The sequence below is a fragment of the Anoplolepis gracilipes genome, chromosome 3 (genome assembly GCF_047496725.1).
Source record: "Anoplolepis gracilipes chromosome 3, ASM4749672v1, whole genome shotgun sequence".
Lineage (NCBI taxonomy): Eukaryota > Metazoa > Arthropoda > Insecta > Hymenoptera > Formicidae > Anoplolepis > Anoplolepis gracilipes.
In genome coordinates this window covers 14,925,611-14,948,715 of record NC_132972.1, presented here as the reverse complement: position 1 = coordinate 14,948,715, position 23,105 = coordinate 14,925,611, and the positions used below count along the sequence as shown (strand labels likewise).

At 30.9% G+C, this 23,105-nt stretch overlaps 1 protein-coding gene and 1 non-coding gene across 10 annotated transcripts in view; one reads left to right on the top strand and one right to left on the bottom strand.

Annotated features, from left to right (window-relative positions):
* Nachra3 (nicotinic acetylcholine receptor alpha3 subunit) overlaps positions 1 to 23,105 on the top strand; it is a 75,816-nt gene that overhangs the window by 38,377 nt on the left and 14,334 nt on the right. For all 9 annotated transcript variants that reach the window (XM_072889340.1, XM_072889339.1, XM_072889342.1 and 6 more), the window contains one exon: positions 20,434 to 20,551. In XM_072889340.1, coding sequence (XP_072745441.1) covers positions 20,500 to 20,551 — 52 coding nt within the window. In that variant the 5' untranslated portion in view covers positions 20,434 to 20,499. The remainder of the gene's footprint in view (positions 1 to 20,433; positions 20,552 to 23,105) is intronic.
* On the bottom strand, positions 338 to 411 carry Trnan-guu (transfer RNA asparagine (anticodon GUU)). The gene has a single exon. It is a non-coding gene; the product is annotated as a tRNA-Asn (tRNA).

Here is a 23,105-nt window from a genome sequence, read left to right as displayed (position 1 = left end):
AGCATTTTGTCTTTTTCTCTACTTTCTAAAAATAAAACTTGCCAAAAATAAAAATTTTAATATTAAAATTTAACAATAAATTATTTAATTTATTATATATATATATATATACAATTAAAAATATATCTTTTTATAAATAAAATTTCTTTAAATTTCATGAATTTTGTGCCGCAATCGAATAATATTAGCAGTCGTTCGACTGTTAACCAAAAATTTAGGTTTGAACCTTTACCTACGAGTATAGTATTGTTTTGTACGCATTTGTAGTTCAATAGCTTATGGATTTTCTTAAACATTGTTAATGTACAATTTATAACTGCTGTGGTGCAAAAGAATGCGCCCCCGGGTGGGCTCGAACCACCAACCTTTCGGTTAACAGCCGAACGCGCTAGCCGATTGCGCCACGGAGGCTGATGGCTCTCCATCTCTTATATATACATAATAAGCAGTATGATCGGATATATTAATTAAATAGGTATAATAAAAATATTTTTCACAATAATATATTTTAAAATAAATTTTAATTAATTTTAAATATAGCAATATTTGAACCGTTCGTCACTAGATGTCGCAAAGAGGCCGGATTAGAAACTCGTAAAAAAAAATCATTCAGCATTCTACATAAGGAAACTAAAGAGACGACAAAGCTGGTCATTAGTAAGGATATTACTGATCAACACGGTAGATGATGAATAGTTGGAGATGATCCATGATTAAACTTCACCCTGTAACCGTAGAATCGCAACTGCGGTTGTCAGGAAATCTGATGCAGTCCCGATGATTCAAACTCTTTTTTACATTCTTATAAAATACTCGTAGAAATAAAGTTAATTATTCACTACTTTTATGATAAGAGAAATCCAATTTTTTATTTTATCTATCAATTTCCTCATTTACTTTTTAATCATATTTGCATATTTACAGAAATAATTTATAAAAAAACTGATTTAAGAAAATTAAACGTTATAACAAAAAAAAAAGTTACACAAAAATGTTTAACATATTAAATGTGGCAATTTTTATATTATTAATTGACTTTAATAATAATGTTTTAATGAATATAAATATAAAATAAATATAAATTAGAAGTATGGAATATTTTTTTTCCTTAGGTATAAATATTGTAAAAAATATTAGAAGTTTTATTAATGTCTCGAATTCTTGAAAAAATAAAAACAGTTACACATTTCTTTAATTGTCCAATTACTATTGCTTGTATTAAATGGACCACGAATTAGTTTATAATTTATTCTAATTGTTAGTAGAAAAAGAAAAATAATAAATGGAAAATAAATAAGCGCTTGTTAAATTGTATCGTGAATGTATCGTTTAATCACGTTGATTATTCGTAAGAACAAATTATATGTCTTAGAAAATACTATTCGTCATTGTATGTTGGCCCACGATGAGAAATAAAAAAGTCAATTTCTTTTTTCTCTTTCTCACTGTCACATGATATTCTTTTTTTTTTTTATAATCTGTGACAATAGAATATGCGAAATTGGCATGTAATTGTCCAAGCGTATCCTGTCCAGGCGAAAATAAATCTGATAAACAGGCCGATCTGTGGCCTGTGGCGAGTGATGTTGAAAAGCGCGAAATTGGAAAATCACATCTAACATTTATTCTGACCATTATATTATATCAAACAGCATTTATGTTGAGCGCTGAAATCAATGTTCTTTCAATAAATTTCAATTTCAATATTTTCGACACAACACGAAACAAATTTTTTTTATCCGTGACAACATAGAAACGCTATAGTTTACATACACATTTCTCTACACTTGGATATTCGAAGAAATAACTATGTCCTTATATTTTTAGCACGTTTATCATGTCCTTATATATATATATATATTTTTTAAGAATTTTTTCTAGGAATATCACTACGTTTGTTAAATGTGTCTATTATCAAGTAGTTTGTACGTTATTGCAGGTTGATCATGTTGAAATAATCTTACATGTTCTCTTATAAATAACAATAAAAAAATAGAATAGTCTTCCATAATATAAAATTTTAACAAGGAAAGATTGTTGCTTTAAGCTTGTCAAGACAAGATTCTTTGTACAATGCATACGTAATCGACCGATATTTCCACGCTGCAAACTCTCATAGATCTAAATATACAGTATTTACATCCAAGCAAAAATTGCGGTCGATATCGGCGGCCTCAATCTCGTCGTTTACATCGAGATTCACGGTGACATTAAAATGCAACGAATGCAAACATTCGCAGTAGAAGCTGTGCCGAGAGCGAGAGAACCGGATGAAATAATATTCATGAAAATATTTTTGTTCTCGTACTCTTGCGTGATCCAAATAATGAAAGTATTTAGGAATGCAGAAATACGAGACTGACATGGGAACCTTTGTGACTTTAATAAAAATAAAGACAGACTTCCATCGAGAAGAGCTTTACATTCTAGTCGCGCCACTGATTTAATCGCTCTAAAAACATATTTTTATATATGCGTGAATGTTTCTTATATCTAAATAATTTTTTTTACATTACGATATGTTCCAAAAGTTTATTGATAAAAATCAAGAAAATAGTGTCTCTTTCGAACGTGAATATAAGAGAAAATATGAGAATTATCACAGAATAATTGTCATAAATTAAGCGATAGATTTTCAACTCAATGATCTCATTAAAATTTTTTACCTTTATATAAATTATATATATATGGCCATATAATGTTATGGTTACGTATATGAGTATAAGATTTAAATAATTATAACGGAAGGTATAAATTATAGTTTTGTGAACATAACCATAATTTTAATATCAAGTCTATCATTAACATATGACCACGCGTTATTTAACAAATAAGTGCATACAATAGGCTCTTGAGCTTTCTGTCAATTTGCGCCGTTAGTACTAGCTTATATCACGAGCCGTTTACGATCATTTATCGATGCCGACGTCGACATGGAACTTAAAGCACTTAGGGCAAATCGTGATCTACGAGCGAACCGTGAGGGGCACGACTTCGAGGGAGCGGCTCTACTCACCTCAAGACACCTCGAGATAGCCCCTTCGAGAGATGCTGTCACTAATTAAGAAATACTTCCCTTCATGCTTACCTTAACAGCTCGGGTACGCGTAATTCTAACTTACACCCTTCCTATATTCTATGCAAGGTTGACTAGTCGCAGCGTTTATCTACTTATAGTTACCTTCGAAGAGGATTAGACGCGAAGCAATTCGCGTTTCGTGTCTTGTAACGAAGGCGCTGGTTTTATGAAAAAAATATTAACAATAATTTTTCATAAGTAATATTAATTAGTTAAAAAATTATAATTTTAAAGATAAATTTTATTTATCTTATTATAAAAATGTGGTCTTTTTATTATAGTATCTAAATATTTGTTTTTACATATATATAGAGATAATGTTATTCCTGATTAAAAGTAATATAATATTATAATATCAAAAAGAATAAACTTGTCATTTTGCATTTTTTCATTTTACTTCAGCTATTTGTAATTCTGGTGGAAGTATATAGTAATATCACAAACTTCCTACTGTCACTATAAGATGCAAGTTATATTATTGCGAATCAGGGCATCATGAAAGTTTCATTGATACTGATGCGGTATCTCGATTTCATTTTGTTAATACAGCATTTTTCGATTGAAATTCTCTGCACGACTTTTATAAATGCCATTCGAATCGTATTTGAATCTAGGTTGAACTCTGAATTAAAATTTAAAAGTTAAATGTAAGATGGCAGATCAAATTTACCGAGCAATTGTCTCTCTCTATATGCGCATCAAATATATTTTCAACAGAACACGAGTACATGAAAATTGGATTAAGTTACTGTCAATGCACACAATTCAAATTGCCTTGGAAATCATTATAAGATTCGAATAATCATAATTCTATTTTTCTCGTAAAATTCCAATGTTAATTAAATCATTGAATTAAATAGGCTAATAAACTTCTCGCACGTGTACGAATAATGATTAAAAAAAAACTAATATAATTTATAAAAATTTTAGATTATTAATTTCAATTATCTATAGCAATATAAACAACTGTTATATTTTGATACTAGTTCTATATATTATTATTATTTTTTTTATAATAAAATTATAAATAATTAAAAGTAAAGAAAAGAAAAAATATTTTAATATTGATATTTCACGCGATTGTTTCCACATCAAGTGGAGCACTAAAGCTTTCGATTATCTTGCTTAACGCGTGTTATCCTTGCTTACCGGAAGCGTTTGAAATCACACTGCGTAATCAAAATTGTGTCATCGTGTCGAAAGCCGTTAGTATACGGTGACGTTTAATTGGACGATATTTGCCGAACGCATGTAATCACCTGTTGCACGTAGGATGCACCCGTTAATGCCAACGCGCTAAAATAAATTTTCGTCGGATATTCCTAAGCGAATCGCGCGATATTCACGTAGGATGCGCAAAAAATGTTTCTAGACAATTAGAACTGTCATTCGTCATTCATAGGAAATTTTACAGATAGCGGAGTAAGAGATTAAAGAGATTTAAGAGATGACACTCGAGACACTGAGATTCATGACAATCCTCGTTTAAATTTTCTCATATTTACCAATATTAGAAATTCATGATAAGAGTATACTTTATTTTAGAAATTATCCGCTAAAAAAGCGTGATAAAGATTTTTTTAGCGCGTCGAAATTTTTTGACAAAATCGACAAATTAATGTTATATTACAATCGAAATGTTTTACAAAATTCATAATGGCAATAGAAAATTTACAATTTTATCTTTTTAATCTGAAACAATTATATAATCATCGAGTCTTTTCCATTAATCCATTTGTCTTATTGGGTCACAGAGATATGCATGTCCATGCGTGGGGGTCCTTCGAATTCTAGAACACACCGGAATGACAAAGGGAAGCCTTAGAATATGTCGGTGGTGTCGATGAGGGTCGACATATTGGGATTTTCAATTGAACAGTTAGACGTCGTGGTATGCGATGCGGGTTGAAAGTAGAGGAATGAAGTGATCCCCATAGAATTGATGGTCTTATGTTGTGAACATGACACGTGAAAAGTAATAAATTTAATGCATTTATTTGACATTTCTTTGTATTCTTTCTTATAAATAAGTGAGTTTCTTGCATTGTTAATTATATCAAAGTATACATAAGATAGATAAATTATATGATATGCATCATAAAAACCATAACGACAGGCCAATACCACAGCAAACAATGTATGTAAAAGTGTGAATATATATAGAATTCGAAAGCTATTATACAGATTGAAGAAATTACATTAAATCAGACGTTTTGGTTCCTCACTTTAAGATCTTTTTCAATCGAATATAATATAAAATAAATATCAACTAAACATTACACATACACACAGTTCGTGAGTATTTAATTAATAACAATTATTAGTAATAAAATAAAAGGTAAAAAACATTATGTAAAATAATTATTAATTATATTAATTACAATGTCATGTAAACAATATTCGTTTGAATAATAAGAAATGGAAAATAATTTAAATTAAAAAGTAAAAAGAAAACTAACATTTTTTAAAAGCGGTCGGAAATGTAAAATAATAGAAAGATAAAAATAATTGAGCATAAAGAATATTTATGAGACTTGAATATTTGTTCTTTTCTGGAACATACTTTAGAACACGTTTCGTGCAGAATTTCCAACTGACATTATTTACGAATGATGCACACCGGACAATTCTTTTTTTGAGGACTCAGCTACGAGGGATTGTCGCCACTTCACACCAACAGCTAGGTGTTCTGCCGTAGGATTCTGTATTTATTTTGTCGCGTTTAAGTATTTTTATTTATATTTTTTCCGCTCAATTATTTTTATCTTTTTATTATTTTATATCTTTAACCGTTTTTAAAAAACATACTAACTTCTTTTACTTTCTAATAATTTAAATTATTTTCCGTTTCTTAACACAAATTAACACAAATATTTTACATAATATTATAATAATTTTTTATCTTTAGTTTTTTAGATTTATGGCTGACTTTGACATTTAGATTTATGTAACGGTTTAGATATTTGTTTATACGATTTAGAAATCTGTGTTCCACTGATTGTACGAAAGATTCCAAAGCGAAAGATGTCGAAACATCTAGTTTAATTTAATTTTTTCAATTTATATAATAGTTTTTTGATGTATATCTTTGAGTCTATGCAATTTTATCTTAATTTATATGATATGCTTTACCAGAATATAAATATAAATAATTATCCATAATTATCTTATATTTTTAATCAATTCTTTTCTATTCCTTTTTTTTAAATTAAAAATTATTAACTTTAATAATAATTTGAAAATTATTTACTTTATTACTAATCGTAAAAATAGTGAATTACGTATTAGTATAAAGAGAAAAAAAAATTTATAAAAGAAAAAAGAAAGCATTTTCTTTGTGTTATTAATATATACAAAGTATAATATATATAACGTATATAAGTTAGAATATAAATTTTTAATAATATTTTATTTATATTTATATTATTCTATATTTTTATGTTTCAACAATTGTGAAAAAAAATTCGCTGTAATACATTCTAGTTTTGCAAAAATATCGATATCGCGTGTAAAGCAAGCATTAAAATAACGCCAACGGAAAAAGAATTTCATTCTCATCGAATAAACTGATTGTTGAGTCCTAGGTAGTTTCAAGAGATTCAAGAAATATTTTTCTTTTATATTTTTAGACAATATAGTAAAAAATTTAATTATTTTAATTATAATATTTTATTATATTTGAATTATAATAATTTTCCTAATTTGTAATAATAAAATAATATTTGTAATATATACCTACATAGAAGATATTATGTAAAGAAAAATACATCCCTCGAATCTACCATATTTTAAGGACAGCTTCTTTGATGGGGTTGGAATCGTTTTTTCCCTCCTATACATTAGTATTGCTTTAATGTTTTTTTTTTTCACGCAATACCGATTTTTCAGAGAAAGCAGGCTGACACATATTACGTATTTTCTCCGGTAATCGTTGAAAATAATCCGATCGATTACGAGAGCGGCATTTAATTATTATTAAGGGGATTGTCGGGTTCTGCTTTGAGTTGTCGGATTATCGCGCGCACTGAAGTCGCCCGTGCAAATTAGTCCCGTGCCTTGATTTCGTGCAATCATTCGTGGCCGAGAATCGAGCTGCACGAACTGCCGATTAGGACGCTTGTGTATGCGCAATTGCATCGGCCGCGAAACGAACGCCTGCACACGGAATGCAACGACCTATCGATCGAATGCGAGTCGCTTCGAGTCTCGCGGTTGGCCACGAGTAGAGGTGAAGCGACCAATTTCGTGGCACGAATTATCTCGGTAGAAATTTTATAATGCGTATATATGTTATTATTAGATATTGCGACATATCATTGAGTCAGTTGACAAATTTGATAGTTCGGCGGTCGCAAGTAAACTTTTGACAAGAAAGATCTAAGACGCGATCATTTTACGCTTTAGTAGTAAGAAATATATTAAGATAAAAATATTTATAATTATTTAGAGTTATTAACTAACAAGCGCCAAGATATTGGAAATTTTTTTTTAATTATAAGGAAATTTATTCAATTTTTCAAATATTTACATAAAAATTTTAAAAGTTTAGAAATTTGTTTCTAAAAATTTTAATTATAAAATTATAATATAATTATATACAATAAAATTATTCCAAAAATTGTATACACTTTCTATATATAATTATATTATAATTTTATAATTAAAATTTTTAGAAACAAATTTCTAAACTTTTAAAATTTTTATGTAAATATTTGAAAAATTGAATAAATTTCCTTATAATTAAAAAAAATTTTTTCATATATATATAATGAATGATAAATTAAAGGTTTTGCTCTATTCACCTTCTACAAAGGAAGGTCTACTAAAACTTATTTTAAAATGTTTTATATAAATCTTTGCAAAAATATTGCACGATAACCCTGACAATGAGACGAAGAATTGACACACATTGTAGGTATTTCTGAGATTCTTTTCTTTATTCTCTTTCCGTTATTATTTTCATTCCGCTTACGTGAGGTACACTGTCGACTATCAAAGCTTCTAGTAAAAGTATCGAACTTCGGTTTGCGTGAAAGAAACTATAATTCTAAATGACGTGCGACGTAAGCACCATCATGGTTTGGAAACTTCAAGTTGTCAGTTTTCGGTATTTTATCGTTTTTTCCTTACATAGTTTTTTCATCTGGCGATTTAGATTCATTCAACCCTCGGCGTAATATCCTTTTATGAACAATTCAAAAAAAGAATTCCTTTGATCTTTCTTTTTTTTTCTCGAAAGGGTCTTTTATATATAAGATAAAGAAAATATTTTCTTTATACTTCACATTTTTTTATCAATAAAATGAATATGTGTATCATGTGTTAGCGATAATCTTCATCTTTTTCCCTTGTTTTTAATATTTTGTTAAAAAAAAAAAAGAAAAACATATTTCCTAAGAATGGAAAATACATCAAATTTATTTTTATTATAATGTATGATTATAATCGAAAGTAACATATATTTAAAAACGCTACATTGTATTCATATGCAAAATCAAACTTGCGCTTCTTTATTATTCAGTTCTAACTACATACCCTTGCTAGATGAATGCATATCGCAACGCGCCGTCGAGAATCGCCCAGATCGTCGCAAATGCAGAGCAAATCTTCCGACGTGGCAGCCGGCAGTTTCGAGTGCCATAGATTCTCCGGCATTGTTGCTCTGCGTCTGTCAAGATTGCACTCGCAGGCAAATCTGGAGGAAAACTATTTACACTCTCTTTGTCTCATGGTTGCTATCTTGTATGCTTTAAAATTATGCATGAATTACACATTTTCTATTTATTATAATATCGAGATAAATACCTACACAGATATTACATCGAGAAGAATTCACTATAGTAATATATTTCCTAAACAAACAATTTGCAAAATTTCCATAAAGATATCCGAAAAAATTTTGTTGCAATTAAATATACGTAATTAAAAATTAGTAAAATATAGTTCGATGTGTCTCTTTTAACTATTCATATTTAAAATATTTTTCTAGAAATTTTAAGAAAATGTTCTTTCACATTAATAAGGAAATAAGCTTAGCAGCATAGACGTTCAAACTCTAATCTATGAGGAATCTCATTTTATAACTATAGCATAAATAAAAAAAGAGTTTTTAGAGGTTGAAATCATTAACTTTTCATTTAATTAGACATTTTAATGAGTGAACTTTGTACTAAAAAACTGTACAATATAATATAATATAAAACTGATACCCGTGTTAATTGCAATATTATAGATCTAATTCTCGGCAACTTTCTTTCCCTTAACAATAAACTTTTCGAAAGGTGATATCACTTTATTAAAATGAGATATGTGATTTCCTAACATATCACAGTGTTGGAGAGACTGCCGTTGGTAATTCGAGATATCATCAGTCATCCTACGTGGATACGCTCAATGATCATAAGGGTGTCTTCTTTCTAATCATGGACACCAAGGGTACTTTTTTCCTGAGGAGACAGCACTCCCGTAACCCAATTTAACGGAGGACACAAAAGAGCGGTTCGACGATATCGAGCCGTGAGATGCGACCTACTTGCGAGACGACCTCTCTCCCGCCTTACCTTTTTCTCCACCCCCAACCCTCTTCTCTACGACTTACCTACCTACCTTTCTACTCTATACCGTCTGTTCCTTCACCTCTCGGCCCTTTTACAGCCCCGATCGAGCGATTACAAACGTCCGCACTTTGTTTTCTATATTCCTGGTAATGCGCTTCTTCTGCTTCTCTCTCGCATCGTATCTTGATTTTATTAACCCTCAATTGTCGCAGTCCGTCTTCATTAGTCGCTGAACCAACCGAATGTTTTCTCGAAAGAAATCTTTTAGATGCCGGAATAGAAAAGCCGGATTTCTTACGATAAGAGTTTACCTCTTTTCTCCCTACACTCTCTTTCGATAAAATACGTTTCTGTAAAATCGTAGAAACAGCCAATTCTATTGCAAAAGTTTTAGAAGGTAAAATTACAATATGATGCAAACTTATAAAATAATCTTTATAAAATTACAATTTATCCTTACAATTAGTGCGTATTAATTTGTGTAGATTATTTAGTTATGTGCGTCATTATACGGCATCGTTTAATTTTTTTTTTTTTACATTAAAATCCTTAAATTATAAAATATATTAATTATTGTTTTATTTCAAGAATGAGGTACATTTTACTTTATCAAATTTACTTTAAAAAAAAGAACATTTTGTATTTGCATTTCTATTATATTCTATTATATTCATGTGTTCTTCATACATTGCACTTAAAGTGGCTGCAGTCTCTGTAACTTTATGATTTAAAAATTAACAAACACCATTTTATGTTAAGTTGATTCAACGAAACAATAAATTAAAATTTATATTTTGAATTTAAAAAAATTGTTTATTTATTATAGTGCATTTTTTCATAAGGATAAAAATTCTTTCAAATCATAATGTTTTTTTTTTCAAGTACGATACTATAAACGGCAAATACTAACGCATACACATATTGTGGACAATGAAAATAATAGAAGAAATGTTGAAAATTTCTCGTTCGTTTCGCGCAACATTTTCGTCACCGATTTCTTTTATCGATACACGATTGTTTTATCGTTGTCGTTGCGGTTGAATAAGTTTCTACATCGTTGAACGCATACATATATTCGTGATGCATTGACGTGCATCGACCAACGCATTGTGCGTGTTAGGTGAACGTGCGTCTTTTGTGAATATGTTCCCGTTCCTGTATCGCAATATACAAGCGATCGTTGTGTTATACTCTATAAACATCAATACACTAAAATTTCTGCATCATATCCTGCAATTGTAAAAGAAGGTTGTATTGTATCGCTACCAAGTGAAAATCAGACGATTTCTCACTTTTATGCGCGATATATAAAAAAACTTTACAAGAAAAATCTAAAGGAAATATAAATAAATATATTTTGAAATCACATTTATTGTTATATAATTCAGTTCAATATATTATACATCCAAGGGTTATTTTGATGCATATTTTTGCTGATATTTCTGAATAATTATTTTTTATTCTTTTTTCTCAACAATCCTTACATGCCCGTGCATAAAACGGCGATTTATCATTTTCTTATATACATCTTATGTACGCGGACGATAAATTCAGCATTGAATCCTTCATACAGACATCTAAGGGCCAATGAAAGTTTCAACGGGCGCGAAGACGAGCGCAAATATGCGTCGTCCATGGTTCGGGATATTTCATTTTCCATGAGTCGTAGTGTAGCCCGAATTGATTTTGCGAGTGATACCGATTGCAGGGAGATAGGGGCTGTGCTGCATGCCAAGATTCCCACAGAATCTCCAACGTCTTTTACCAACGCGTCCATTGGCGCGCGCGCGTTCCCTATCTCCGATATTCGATTATCCATGAGAATAAGAGACCCTCTATGTGCCTATATCGCGAGATCCGCTTGCCAGCCGTTTTGTATTTGCGTCTGAATTGTTAGTCAAATCGCACGATTGCATAATAATCGTTTCCGCCGATAATGGAATTTGCAATAATCTGTTGTTTCAATCAATCTCAAATTTCAAGGGAACCGTAATTTTAAATTCATGAATTTATTACCGAGATTTTAGACAAGAAAATAAAGATTCTAACAGCTAGAGATCGAGTAAGAAAAGAGGAAAAATAGAACAATTACGAGGATTATATGTATTGTATTTATTATTGAAGGTATAAAATATACTTACAAAGCATTATGTACCACCTGTTGCATTAAACTTTTTGTCTAAACATAAATGCTATTAATCGTGATGCGGGTGTAGTAAAATATTTAGCTTTTAGTTTGATAACGCGTTATGGATATGAATCCTTAGCCTTAACATAAAAGAGTAATTTATTTTAACGCTGCTCAACACGATTCTATCTTGAAGATTTTTTTGCCCTTCTATCCAAAAATTTCCCTTATTATATTTATATACTTTAATCTTGTGATTTCCCTATTTACTCGTATATTAAGCTTAATGTGTAAAATTTGTCTCGTTAGTGTATCTTTCAGTAGCTTTTCTTCACTTTAACGAGGTTCGCAAGTACTATTCTCCGTTTCTCTCACTCTTCTTGGAATTTCTGGAATGCTGTGAAGCATTTCTGGGATTGTTCGATGAGAAGTAAGACGTATCTAGTAGACGGCATAGCTTAGGAATTTCCGCCTTCCGGCGACCACGACAAGTTCGTTGATCTAATGTGTTACACATTACGTATCGTATTGAGCAGACTAAAATACCACAAAGGCGTGTTTAATTAATATACCTTAATTTTATGAAGTATACGCTCTCACTTAAATATGCTAATATGTTAACAATTCAAAACCAAATGAAAAAATCTTACAAACATGGATTTGCAATTTTAGTAAAGAATCCAACTCTCTCTCTCTCTCTTTCTCTCTCTTTCTCTCTCTCTCTCTCTCTCTCTCTCTCTCTCGGTTATAATAAAATTATTATTTTTAATTGCAATTAGAGTTTCGATTAAATTATTTAATGTACACATAGTTCTCTCATTAGCTGTTGGAGGATAATATCATATTGAAACTTTCGGGAAATATCTTTCACCATATTGGCGGAAGTTCGTAGGACGATACAATATTAAAGACGTCTCGTGAGACACAGCGAATGCCAGGCATTTCAGCAGGATCCGTTTTCCCGCTGGAATGTTAGTAATTATCTACATACGCAATATCGTCGTAATCTAAATATGAAATTTCATTGTTAATGTATGTTTCGTTTCCCTTATTTCTTCAAATATCAAGTCACCTGGATAATATTCTATGTATCTAGTTCCTAAAAATACAGGTTAAATTATAAGTATACATTATTACTTATAGCTATCTTAATATGATTTTTTTAAATTATTATTTATAAAATTATTTCTCTAATTATTTGTTTATTATTTTTCTCTCATGATTTTCGTATAATTTGATTTATTCTATTTATAATAATCAACTATTTTGTATCAAAAACTCGAATAAAAATCCATCAAATAATAATATTATTTCGTTAAAGATATTATGTATTTATCTTTTCTAATATCGCAACTTTCTTAAGTTTAATTCATTTCTTATCAAAAGAACAGATGAGGAGGTTGTTAGGATGTTGCTCTATAATTTGAATAATCACGTTTGATTTCAAACCAATTCAGTATCGGTTGAGTTTATTCAAGAACACATTTATAATGTGCATATCCATGCGACAATCCGCGACGTTGATTTTTCCATCCGTAGCAAATAAATTGCGTCAGAACACGTTCCTTCGTTATTCCCAAAGCAGGTTCTTCAATTACTACGAGCGAAATATCGGTCATTTAGCGAAGTTACATTGCGCCTGGAGGAACAATCGTTCTTCTCTTGAAAAATATCGGGACGTGTACTTTTAAAATTGCACTTTGTATTATTCGAACGTTCAACCGATCACCAAGGACAACCGAGTAAAATCGAAGATTCGATTGAAGTCAATCGTAGAGGAATAATTTAACGCGAATATTCGCACGTTTGGCGAGCAACAACAACGGTTTATTCATAGACTTTGAATTTTCCATAATGTTTGCGTAATCGGTTTGACTTCGACTGACCATTCGCGATTTTGTCTCTCTTATCGTGAGACATTGACAGATAAGCCTTACCGTCATGTAATCATCTGCCCTTCAATAAATGAATCTCTTGCGGATAATAAGGTGATGAATCATTTCAGAAAAATCAATGTCAACGATTTTTATGAAAACATGCCTCAATATCGAGTGAAAGAATTCGGCCTTTATATTAATCGTCGGTCTGACAACTTATATGTCAAAATTATTATATACTTTAATTTGAATAAATACATTCAAAGATTATAATTTTTTTATCGATTTATATTTTTCTTCGTTCAAGTCTTCTGTTATTATTAAGTTAAACATTAAGGCGTGTATTTTCTATAGACAATTATTATAATGTTTTTATGCTATTTTGATAGAGGTCTTTGTACATGTTATTCGAGGTGCATTGATCACTTTGTCACTTTACATCTCTATGCACGTATGTTTGGGCAAGAAAAATATAGGATACTCCACAGGCGAGTTCGTTACGAAGAAAGTTTTTGCGAAGTGGTTAGCTTCGTGAAAGGGGCCGCTCGTTTATATACTCATCTCGTATGGTACGTAAATTCTTTTATGATACGCCGTTATATTTTTATTAAAAACAGTGTATTGAGACCTCGTTATACCCTCTATATCATTATACGTTTTTGCAATTTCGATCGATCGTACCGCGAGAGTTTCGCCGGCGACCGCAGACAGGCAGATTAATTATCAATTCTCTTGGTTGTGTTCGTTTAGTCCGTTCTCGACATCCGTTTTATTAGACCATTTGTAAAACGATTCGAGAGTCGCACACGCGGTCTCACGTGTCGAATTTATACTCTCTCCCTCAGGGTTGGAGAGAAAGAGAGAGCATCGTGTTTTACGTTACTTCCGTGACGCTCAGGACAGTTCGTAAAATTCCAATCTGCCGAATATCCGATAACTCCCGCGAGCGTGATTTTTATACACGATAATCGAGTGAGTACACGCGCACCACTCCGATAATAGTATATATACTCAGAGTAATTAATTTTTGTTGTATCTAGTGGACTAAATTCCAAGTCAAAGACCAAAATGCATATATTATTATAATATTTATAATTTTTTTAAATGATAACATACATTTATTTGGTAAAAGAGACTCGCGGTAATCAGCGGATGCATACAGTTTGCTGAAAAATATTTTATCATCATTCATCTGGACGAAACTTGATTTCAAATTGATTTATCAAAAATAAATTGCAAATTTTATCTTTAAATTTGATGTGAATCTGAAAGAGATCCAAAATTACCGACAGAAAATAAATTACAGATTTTGAAAATCTCTTTTTTGGCTATAAGGATTGATAAAATCCTACTCCACAATTAAAGTACTTATAAAAACAATACGCGGGAGCTAATAATTTCATATAAAAATAATAAAAAATTAAAAAATGACAGTTACGTCCTAACAATATTTATTTAATACAAAAATTTCTACGGTATGTTCGTGCAAGAGATATAGCGTCCGCGTAATTTAGAATAACATAACTAGTAAACTTTTGGAAATGATTTTAGAAGCCTAGTAAAAAGATTTTCTGAAAATCTGTAAAAAAATTACTCTCGTGTATCTGTGAGTGTGCGAGATTGAAACACAAACTCACGTTAGACGTCATTTCTAAAAGTTCACAAATATTCTTTCATGCAATTCCTAGCGGAAACCTATTTTATTTTGTGTGTATAAATTGCAAAACTTTTATATTAAGCAAATATATTGTTAGGTTAAATTTTGGTCGATAATATAGAATAGCTTTTGGATCCTCTTAAGAAGCACATTTTATTATAATTAATAAAGCTTTATATTCACACTTTGCACGCGGTTTAATTGCTGTTAATAAAATAATTAATATAATTAGAGCCTTTATTAATATAGTTAGAGACAATAAAGTTGCGTCGGTGGATGGTCGTAGGACGCTTTAATCCACAAGGATTTAACTGTTCTTGAATAAAGTACTAATAATGTTTATATAAATAAAATAATGTCGAGGCGCATGTCATCATTGTGATAACAATTGCGTGTAATATATTTACATAATCTTTGGTTAAATAAATTTATCAAAAATGGGTCAAATAAAAATTGACGGAAAGTAAAAATGATAAGTTTTTTTAAGAAGGATGCAATAAGCAGAGTTCAGATATGTAATTCAATCGATATACTTACGAAAAAAAATGTGATTTCATTTTTGTTGAGTTAAACTTGGAAAAATTATTATTTCCTTTTATATATTACCGGTAAATTTAATTTTAATATACCAAATTTTGAAGCTTGATGAAATATTTTCATAAATACCCAAGTATTAAATCAAAAACTATTTTGATATATATATATTTCTAACTAAATTCTTTTTGATATATATATATTGCATGTACGTACATTTTATTCACTTTCAGTACGACAGCAAATGAGAAAGCTCATTTACTAGCTAGTTTTTGTTGATGACATGCGACGGCGATGAAAGAAAACGGATCCTGGAAAAGCCGTTTAAAGAGCTTCTTGCTCGTACGTAGCGGAGATAATTATCCACCTCTTAAGCTCACGAAAGTGCCAGGCATGGACAGAGCGACGGATGGATTCGGGGTTTATCGATCCCAAGCCACGTTGCAGAAATAACCTTCGGATGGGAACGATGAGAACGCGAAGTTTCCTAAATGATTCTGGAGCAAAACGCGACAGTAATCCGTATACGTGCTCGTTATTAAATTTTACGTATTAATTGAACTTATCTCGCTTGTTCAATAACCCTTTCGTTCGTCTTATGTATTGTGATTTTTAGTTTGAAGAAATATACTTTGCAATATTTCTCGCCAGCCAATCGTATTCTTTTATATAGATTGTCTCGAAAAATTGAATTATGATGCAAAGCAGTATTTTTATGATCAAATGTCACAAGAATTATTTTTCAATGAAAATTTTATAATATTTTATCTGGAATGTTGTTTTGAATTCTTAATATCAAATATGTTCGTGAATAAATGAAGCTATCTGGATAGAAAGAGAATAATTTAAATAAAACAAACGTTGGTGCATTCGTTGACCATGCAATATACGATCGTTGATGAAGATCCGACTGCTGGATTGTTTTCATTGAAAGCTTTTCAGATTTTACACGTAGATCGAGTTCGATTAATAACCTGTCGAGTTTTCATTTCGTCGTACATCGCGTCGAAGTTTCTGTTATCTATTGTAAAACCTATATATATATATATGTATATATATATATGTGTGTGTGTGTGTGCACGAAATGTTGTTACAGTTCCATTGATCTATTTTTTTATACACGCAGATTTTTTGATCAATTTTTGGAACCGATTTTGCTTCAACTGAAACATTTAAGAGTCAATAATAAAAAAATTTTTTTTTTAAATATTTTTTAGAAATACAAGCATAGATCAAGTTTTTTATTTTAAATGGTCAATTTTTCTTCTTCTTAAATTTTAAATTTGAGGATTAGTTAAAAATTGCACACGGAGAAAATTTTACATTAAAAATTACTATGGTATCTAGTAACTGTGGACCATTAGAAACATTCCAAGTTAAAATGCTATGTAAAACTGTAAAAATTAGTAAAAAAATAGTAATTTTTAATATAAAATTTTCTCCATGTATATAAATAAAAGAGAGAAAAAATAAACCTAATATATCATTGTGAAAATGGATGTGACAAATGGTAATTTTTCTCTTCCTCGACTAAAAAAAAAAAAAAAAAAAATATGACTCAAAGAATCGCCGAAAAAATTCACAGATGAGAAGAAATGGTGTGAGTTGTACTAGATCTCGAATAGTCTGTATACAATATGCAGTTTTATTGTACGTGGCTCTACAGCGATATCACCGGACGATATCGGGTTTCGGAGGTGGAAAAATGCAGCTCCGATCGGTTAGCCAGTTGACTGCTGTGCGAATAATGGATGCAGAACGGACAAGAGGCGACCGGGTGGCGAGATGTTGCCGGCCAGCCAGTCCGGCCGCGCTAGACTGACGGCGGGGTTGCGCATAACAGAATATTGGCACTCGCGAAACCGGATAACCGATAATAATAAGTGCCTGCCACTCACACGGGCCGCCGTCCACTCGGCCATCATCTATCTCGTGCCAGAAAAGCCCGTTTCCCCGTGATTTGCGAACGATCGCCAAACATATGGATTTCTAGATTTCCAAAATTCACCCTTCCTCGCTTCTCCCTTGTACGACGAATTCACATCATTTGATCTATGGCAAAGACGGTTTAGCAAAACGATAGTTGACAGTAATTATTTTTTGAAGAGTTGTCGGTTCCCAAATTATTTTCGTGAAGATTATCTATCCATTAATCTTTATTCCGTACTGATGGATCATTTTTGTCTATGATTTTTCTAACAATGTCAATTTCTCGAAAACAAATAATCATAAAATAATATATTTAAGTAAATTATTTTTCAAATTTATTATTTTAGTTTTTATTTAGAATATTCAAAGAAGGTATATATATTTTTTTCAGATTTTTTAAAACACTTTTACATGTTAATAAACTTATCGAAAATACGCTGAGCCACCTGTACAATTAGAAGGTGCCAAAAATAACAATACGGACTAAGGGTTAAGTAACCCTCGCAATAGAAACATGAGATTTTACAAACTTTATTTTTTTTACCCGATGATTATTAAATATGTTTAATAATAAAATCAATTGTAAGATATGTCATAATGTTTGTAAATATATGTGCATATAATTGTGTAAAAACAGAATCGCTCCTATCACAGGCAATTACATTAATACGTTCGATAAAAAATATTCCGAAATGTACTCGCAAATTGTTTCAGAATCTCTACGTTGCACTACCTATGAGAAATTTTGTTTTCCATTGAATTCACGACGAACGAGTCACGAAATACTCATGCAACCTTTCGCGAGTAACAAAACGATATCGCGACATAACAAGTGGGACAGAATAGAAGTGTAAAAAGGAAAAACAAAGAATAGGACGAATACGTACATGGATGCGCTGGTAAGAATAAACGGTGAATGGAAAATAGACAAATAGACGAATAAGAGAAAAACAGATGGAGAAAGAGAGAAGAGACATTCTCTTTTCTCCAATAAACAACAGTGTCCGCGCGCGACTTTTTTGCGATTTAAAGTGCGAGTCGGTTTTTCTTCGGCCAAATCCTCTTGTGTTGGATAAAAGATACGTGCACGGCGACATTACTACAATGCGCGTGTTACATAAGCAGATAAATGAAAAAAGTCCTGCAGAGCAGGACCGGGCAGCAAATCAGCTGGTTTATGTCATGTACACGACAGGACGGCGACACTCGTATCACTCGTATTGTTCTTTTATACTAAGCCAGTGCGACATTCTGTCAGAATTTTTTTGTTAATTACGAAGAGAAATTATCGCTAGAAAATCAATTCTATAATGACCCTAGATTTTTACTCTAACGAAACTGATTACATGTAGCGCACAAGATTTGACGTTTGAATTTTATAAAATATGTATATTATATATACAGGGTTTTTTTTTAAATATTGCATTGAGATATAACAAGTATTGAGAAGTGTCAGAAAAGTAAAAATTTTAAAATAAGACTAGAGAAAATTTAAAAGATTTGTAGATAATATCGACGACTTTGCACGATCGGTTATCGAAAGATTAAGAATATTTGCGAGAGAAGATTTATTAAAATTCAGACAACTCAAAAATGTCAGAATTGCGGTAATAATTGGCGTTAGCCGTTGCGTACCACCTGCAAAAATATCAAAATGCAGAAGGAGTTCGACATCGCGTAATGCGATTCTTACGACTGTCATAAATTTCCTGGCACGAAAATTGGCACCGATAACGGCACGTAAAACTCAGGCCCGCTCGTAAAAACCATGAATCAAATATCTATTTCGCACAAAAAGCAAACAAAGAAAATTATATGCCGTTGTTGCACTCGCGGCGGGGCATAGTTTCGAAAGAATTTAGATCGACAATGATTGTTTCAAATACGAATCAATTGCTATTAAAAAGCATTAATTTTATTTTGACAGTCAATTGAAAATTTATATAAAAAAAAAAAAAAAATAATGCAACATTTATCATTTAGTGTCCTTATATCGGAATTTGAATTATGAATTATCTGAAATAGGTTCTAGTACTCTTCGACTTGGAAAATCGATCGCAATGACGTCTAAATTTTAGAATATTCGAATTCTGTTGCAGAACTACCATCGTATTTTTCGATAGATTGCATACTTTTGACATACTGTAAGCTGTAAGCGATACCGTAGTTTATTGCGTGTTTAATTCACATTGAATACATTGCACGCGAAAGCGAAAACGTTTGTAGAAGTTTTCGCGATAGCTCATAATTATCTGCTCATTTCCGAACCAATGTCATTTGCTCTTTGCGTATGCTTTACACATTAATTATCTTCGACCGACGTTGCGGTATTGCAATACCTAAATGACAAACCCTATTTTGCGGCTACGAATAATTAAACGCATTAAATTTCAATGCTCCTGTTAATCGAAACTGTGGACTCCCAATTTTTGCGATGTAACAATAATTTGCTGTCTTGAAAAACAGACAAAAATATTTTATAAATATATAAACACAGACAGTTTGTGCGTATATATTAATATATATGTTTAAATTATGTTTACACAATTTAAACCTTTTTTTACAAGTTAAATATAATGTAATATGAAAATTATAAACTAGATTGCGCGAAAAGACCGAGAGACCATCTGCGTTTCTATACGATCGGTCAATCATCTTCTTTTTTATTACAGTGCAAAAACTGAGGGGTCTGGAGCGCACGAAGGCGAGAAGAAATGAGGTGGACGTGACACAATGACATGATGAAGAGCCTGGTGGGGATCATGTGGATAGTGTTGGTGCTCATATCAGGTACCTATAATCAATCTAAAAATCATGTCCTTTGCTCTATATTAATCCATCAATATAAATCGTTTCTAAAAATTTCATCTGATTTTTTTCCAATATTAATATTAAGTATGAGGAAACATTTTTTTACATAACATACTTTCTGCATCTTCCTTTTAAAATATGAATTATATAAGAGGTATTTTTAATTCAATTATTTTCAATGTAAAAAAATAAGTAACTTTAGTTTGAATTCTACAATTGATAAACATTGAAGTTACATTAGACAATCAGCTAATTTTAAAAAATCGATAAGAACATCTGTTTTTTTTTAACTTTTATTTTCATTACGAGATATTTGTCAAAATATAAAAAATATGTTTTTCAATTATACTACATTTTTTATAAAAGAACATATGAATATCTACATAGCAAATGGTTTAATAAATGATATATAACATATCCATAAATTGATACATAACAAAGAATATCTACATAGCAAATAGTTTAATAAATGATATATAACATATCCATAAATTGATACATAGATGTCGTAAAGAAATTCAGAATTTAAGTCATCAATTCCATTTTTTTCTGATTTATGATAAACAAAAAAATATCTTTTATCAAAAATTTGTCTCTTTATCGCGAAAAATACATGTACCATTGTGAGACGCATATAGACATGAGCGAATATTACTCTGGCGCGTGCATGTGCAAATAATGATGTGAATGTGCATGAAGACACGGAATCCGTTATTTGAGGCTCGTAAAGCGTTTTCCTGAGGGTGTATTTGCGAGCCCGATGCCCGATGTCACTATAATCCACATAAAGGTGCGCGCCGTTACATGCGTTCGCATTATCATGCATGTGCCTGTGGTCTACAAGATGCGTAACGCTATTCGTGAGTATGGACCAGTGGTATAGCGACCATAGTAGTCCATGTTTACGGTCGCATTTCTGAGCGTTCTTCTTTCCCATACCAGTGCTAAATTGTACTGTACTATAAAGTGCATTTGTCAAAACATTTTCGTTTTTATCAGGGAAAATGTACGCAATTGAACAGCAAATGGTACGATTACAAAAATAAACCCTTAAATAAAATCCTGTTTGAATCAATGTTCACGTTTAATCATATGCGTAATATTAATTTTTTTGAGTGTAAGGGTATAAATGTGTAAGGGTACAAATTAGAAACATTTTCTTTATCGTTATTAAAGATTTCTCGTAAAATTTTAATACTATCAAAGTGGAACCAGTTCAAGAATAACGCTGTATAAAGGTATATCGAAATATCTTTTTTAATTAAACATTATAAAAGTTTTTAATATTACCTTATAGCTTCAATAAATATTATTTATAATTATATAATTGTATAAATTTTACTTGATTGAAGCATCGTCGAAATTTTTGCGATAAGAATGTTTAACCATAAAACACGCAAAATAAAATATATGTATGCATTGTTAAAATTTATTTAAAAATATATGCAATAAAATAACTATCATTGTATAAATATATAAAATAATTGTTACACTCAAAAAAATATTTTATTAATGTAAATAGATTTCTAGGTGTCTCAATTAAAATTTATCGCTACTTTTTGTATCCGTTAGAATATTGTTTGTCACGTATAGAATTTATAGCAGCAATATTCTAGGAATACCTCCAGAAAATTTAAATTCCATTGCCAAACATTAATCACAAATATAATTGTCCTTGACAATAGGTCTTAAAGATAGGCATCGTAGAAAAATTTTCTAAATTACACTAATAGTACAGATATAAATTTTGTCTCTGTCATTTAAATTGATTAAGTGCAAAATATATGCAGTATTACAGTATTTGCTAACAATTTATCTGTTTCAGTTAACTTTTCACATCTAGAAATTTTGTTGAAGTTGCAAGATCATTTTTTTGAGTGTAAGAGTGAAACTCTTGTTTCTAATTTATAATAATATTTATACACTTACACTCAAAAAAATGATCTTGCAACTTCAACAAAATTTTCTTTATCGTTATTAAAGATTTCTCGTAAAATTTTAATACTATCAAAGTGGAGCCGAATCAAGAACACTGTATAAAGGTATATCGAAATAATTTTTTTAATTAAACATTATAAAAGTTTTTAATACATGTACATTAGTTTGAACTTATCGCTAGTATTAGCGTTTGGAAATCATTTCTATTTGAGAAATTTTGTATTTTATTTGTATTAGGAACGGAATAAACTCGAAATATCTTCAGAAAATCTTCGGAACATCACTATCGATATTCTAACACACGAGTTCAAACTCTCACGAGGTTTAAGTTTCCTAGCTTGAATTCAGTTTCCGACGAGCCGGAAGAGGTCCGGCGATCCCTGGCTTGGTTTCAAAATTAAAATCACTGGCGACGTTGCATCATGCACGCGTTGCGAGGAGGAGCTCGTAAAATGGTGATAAAATGACATGCGAGCGTAATAAATAATATAATGGCGAATCGAATTTATTGGCGACTCTATCATAATGACGAGGTATCGACCCATAGCCGCGCCTCGTCGAACAAACGAATATTTTTGTCGCTTTTATAATTTTG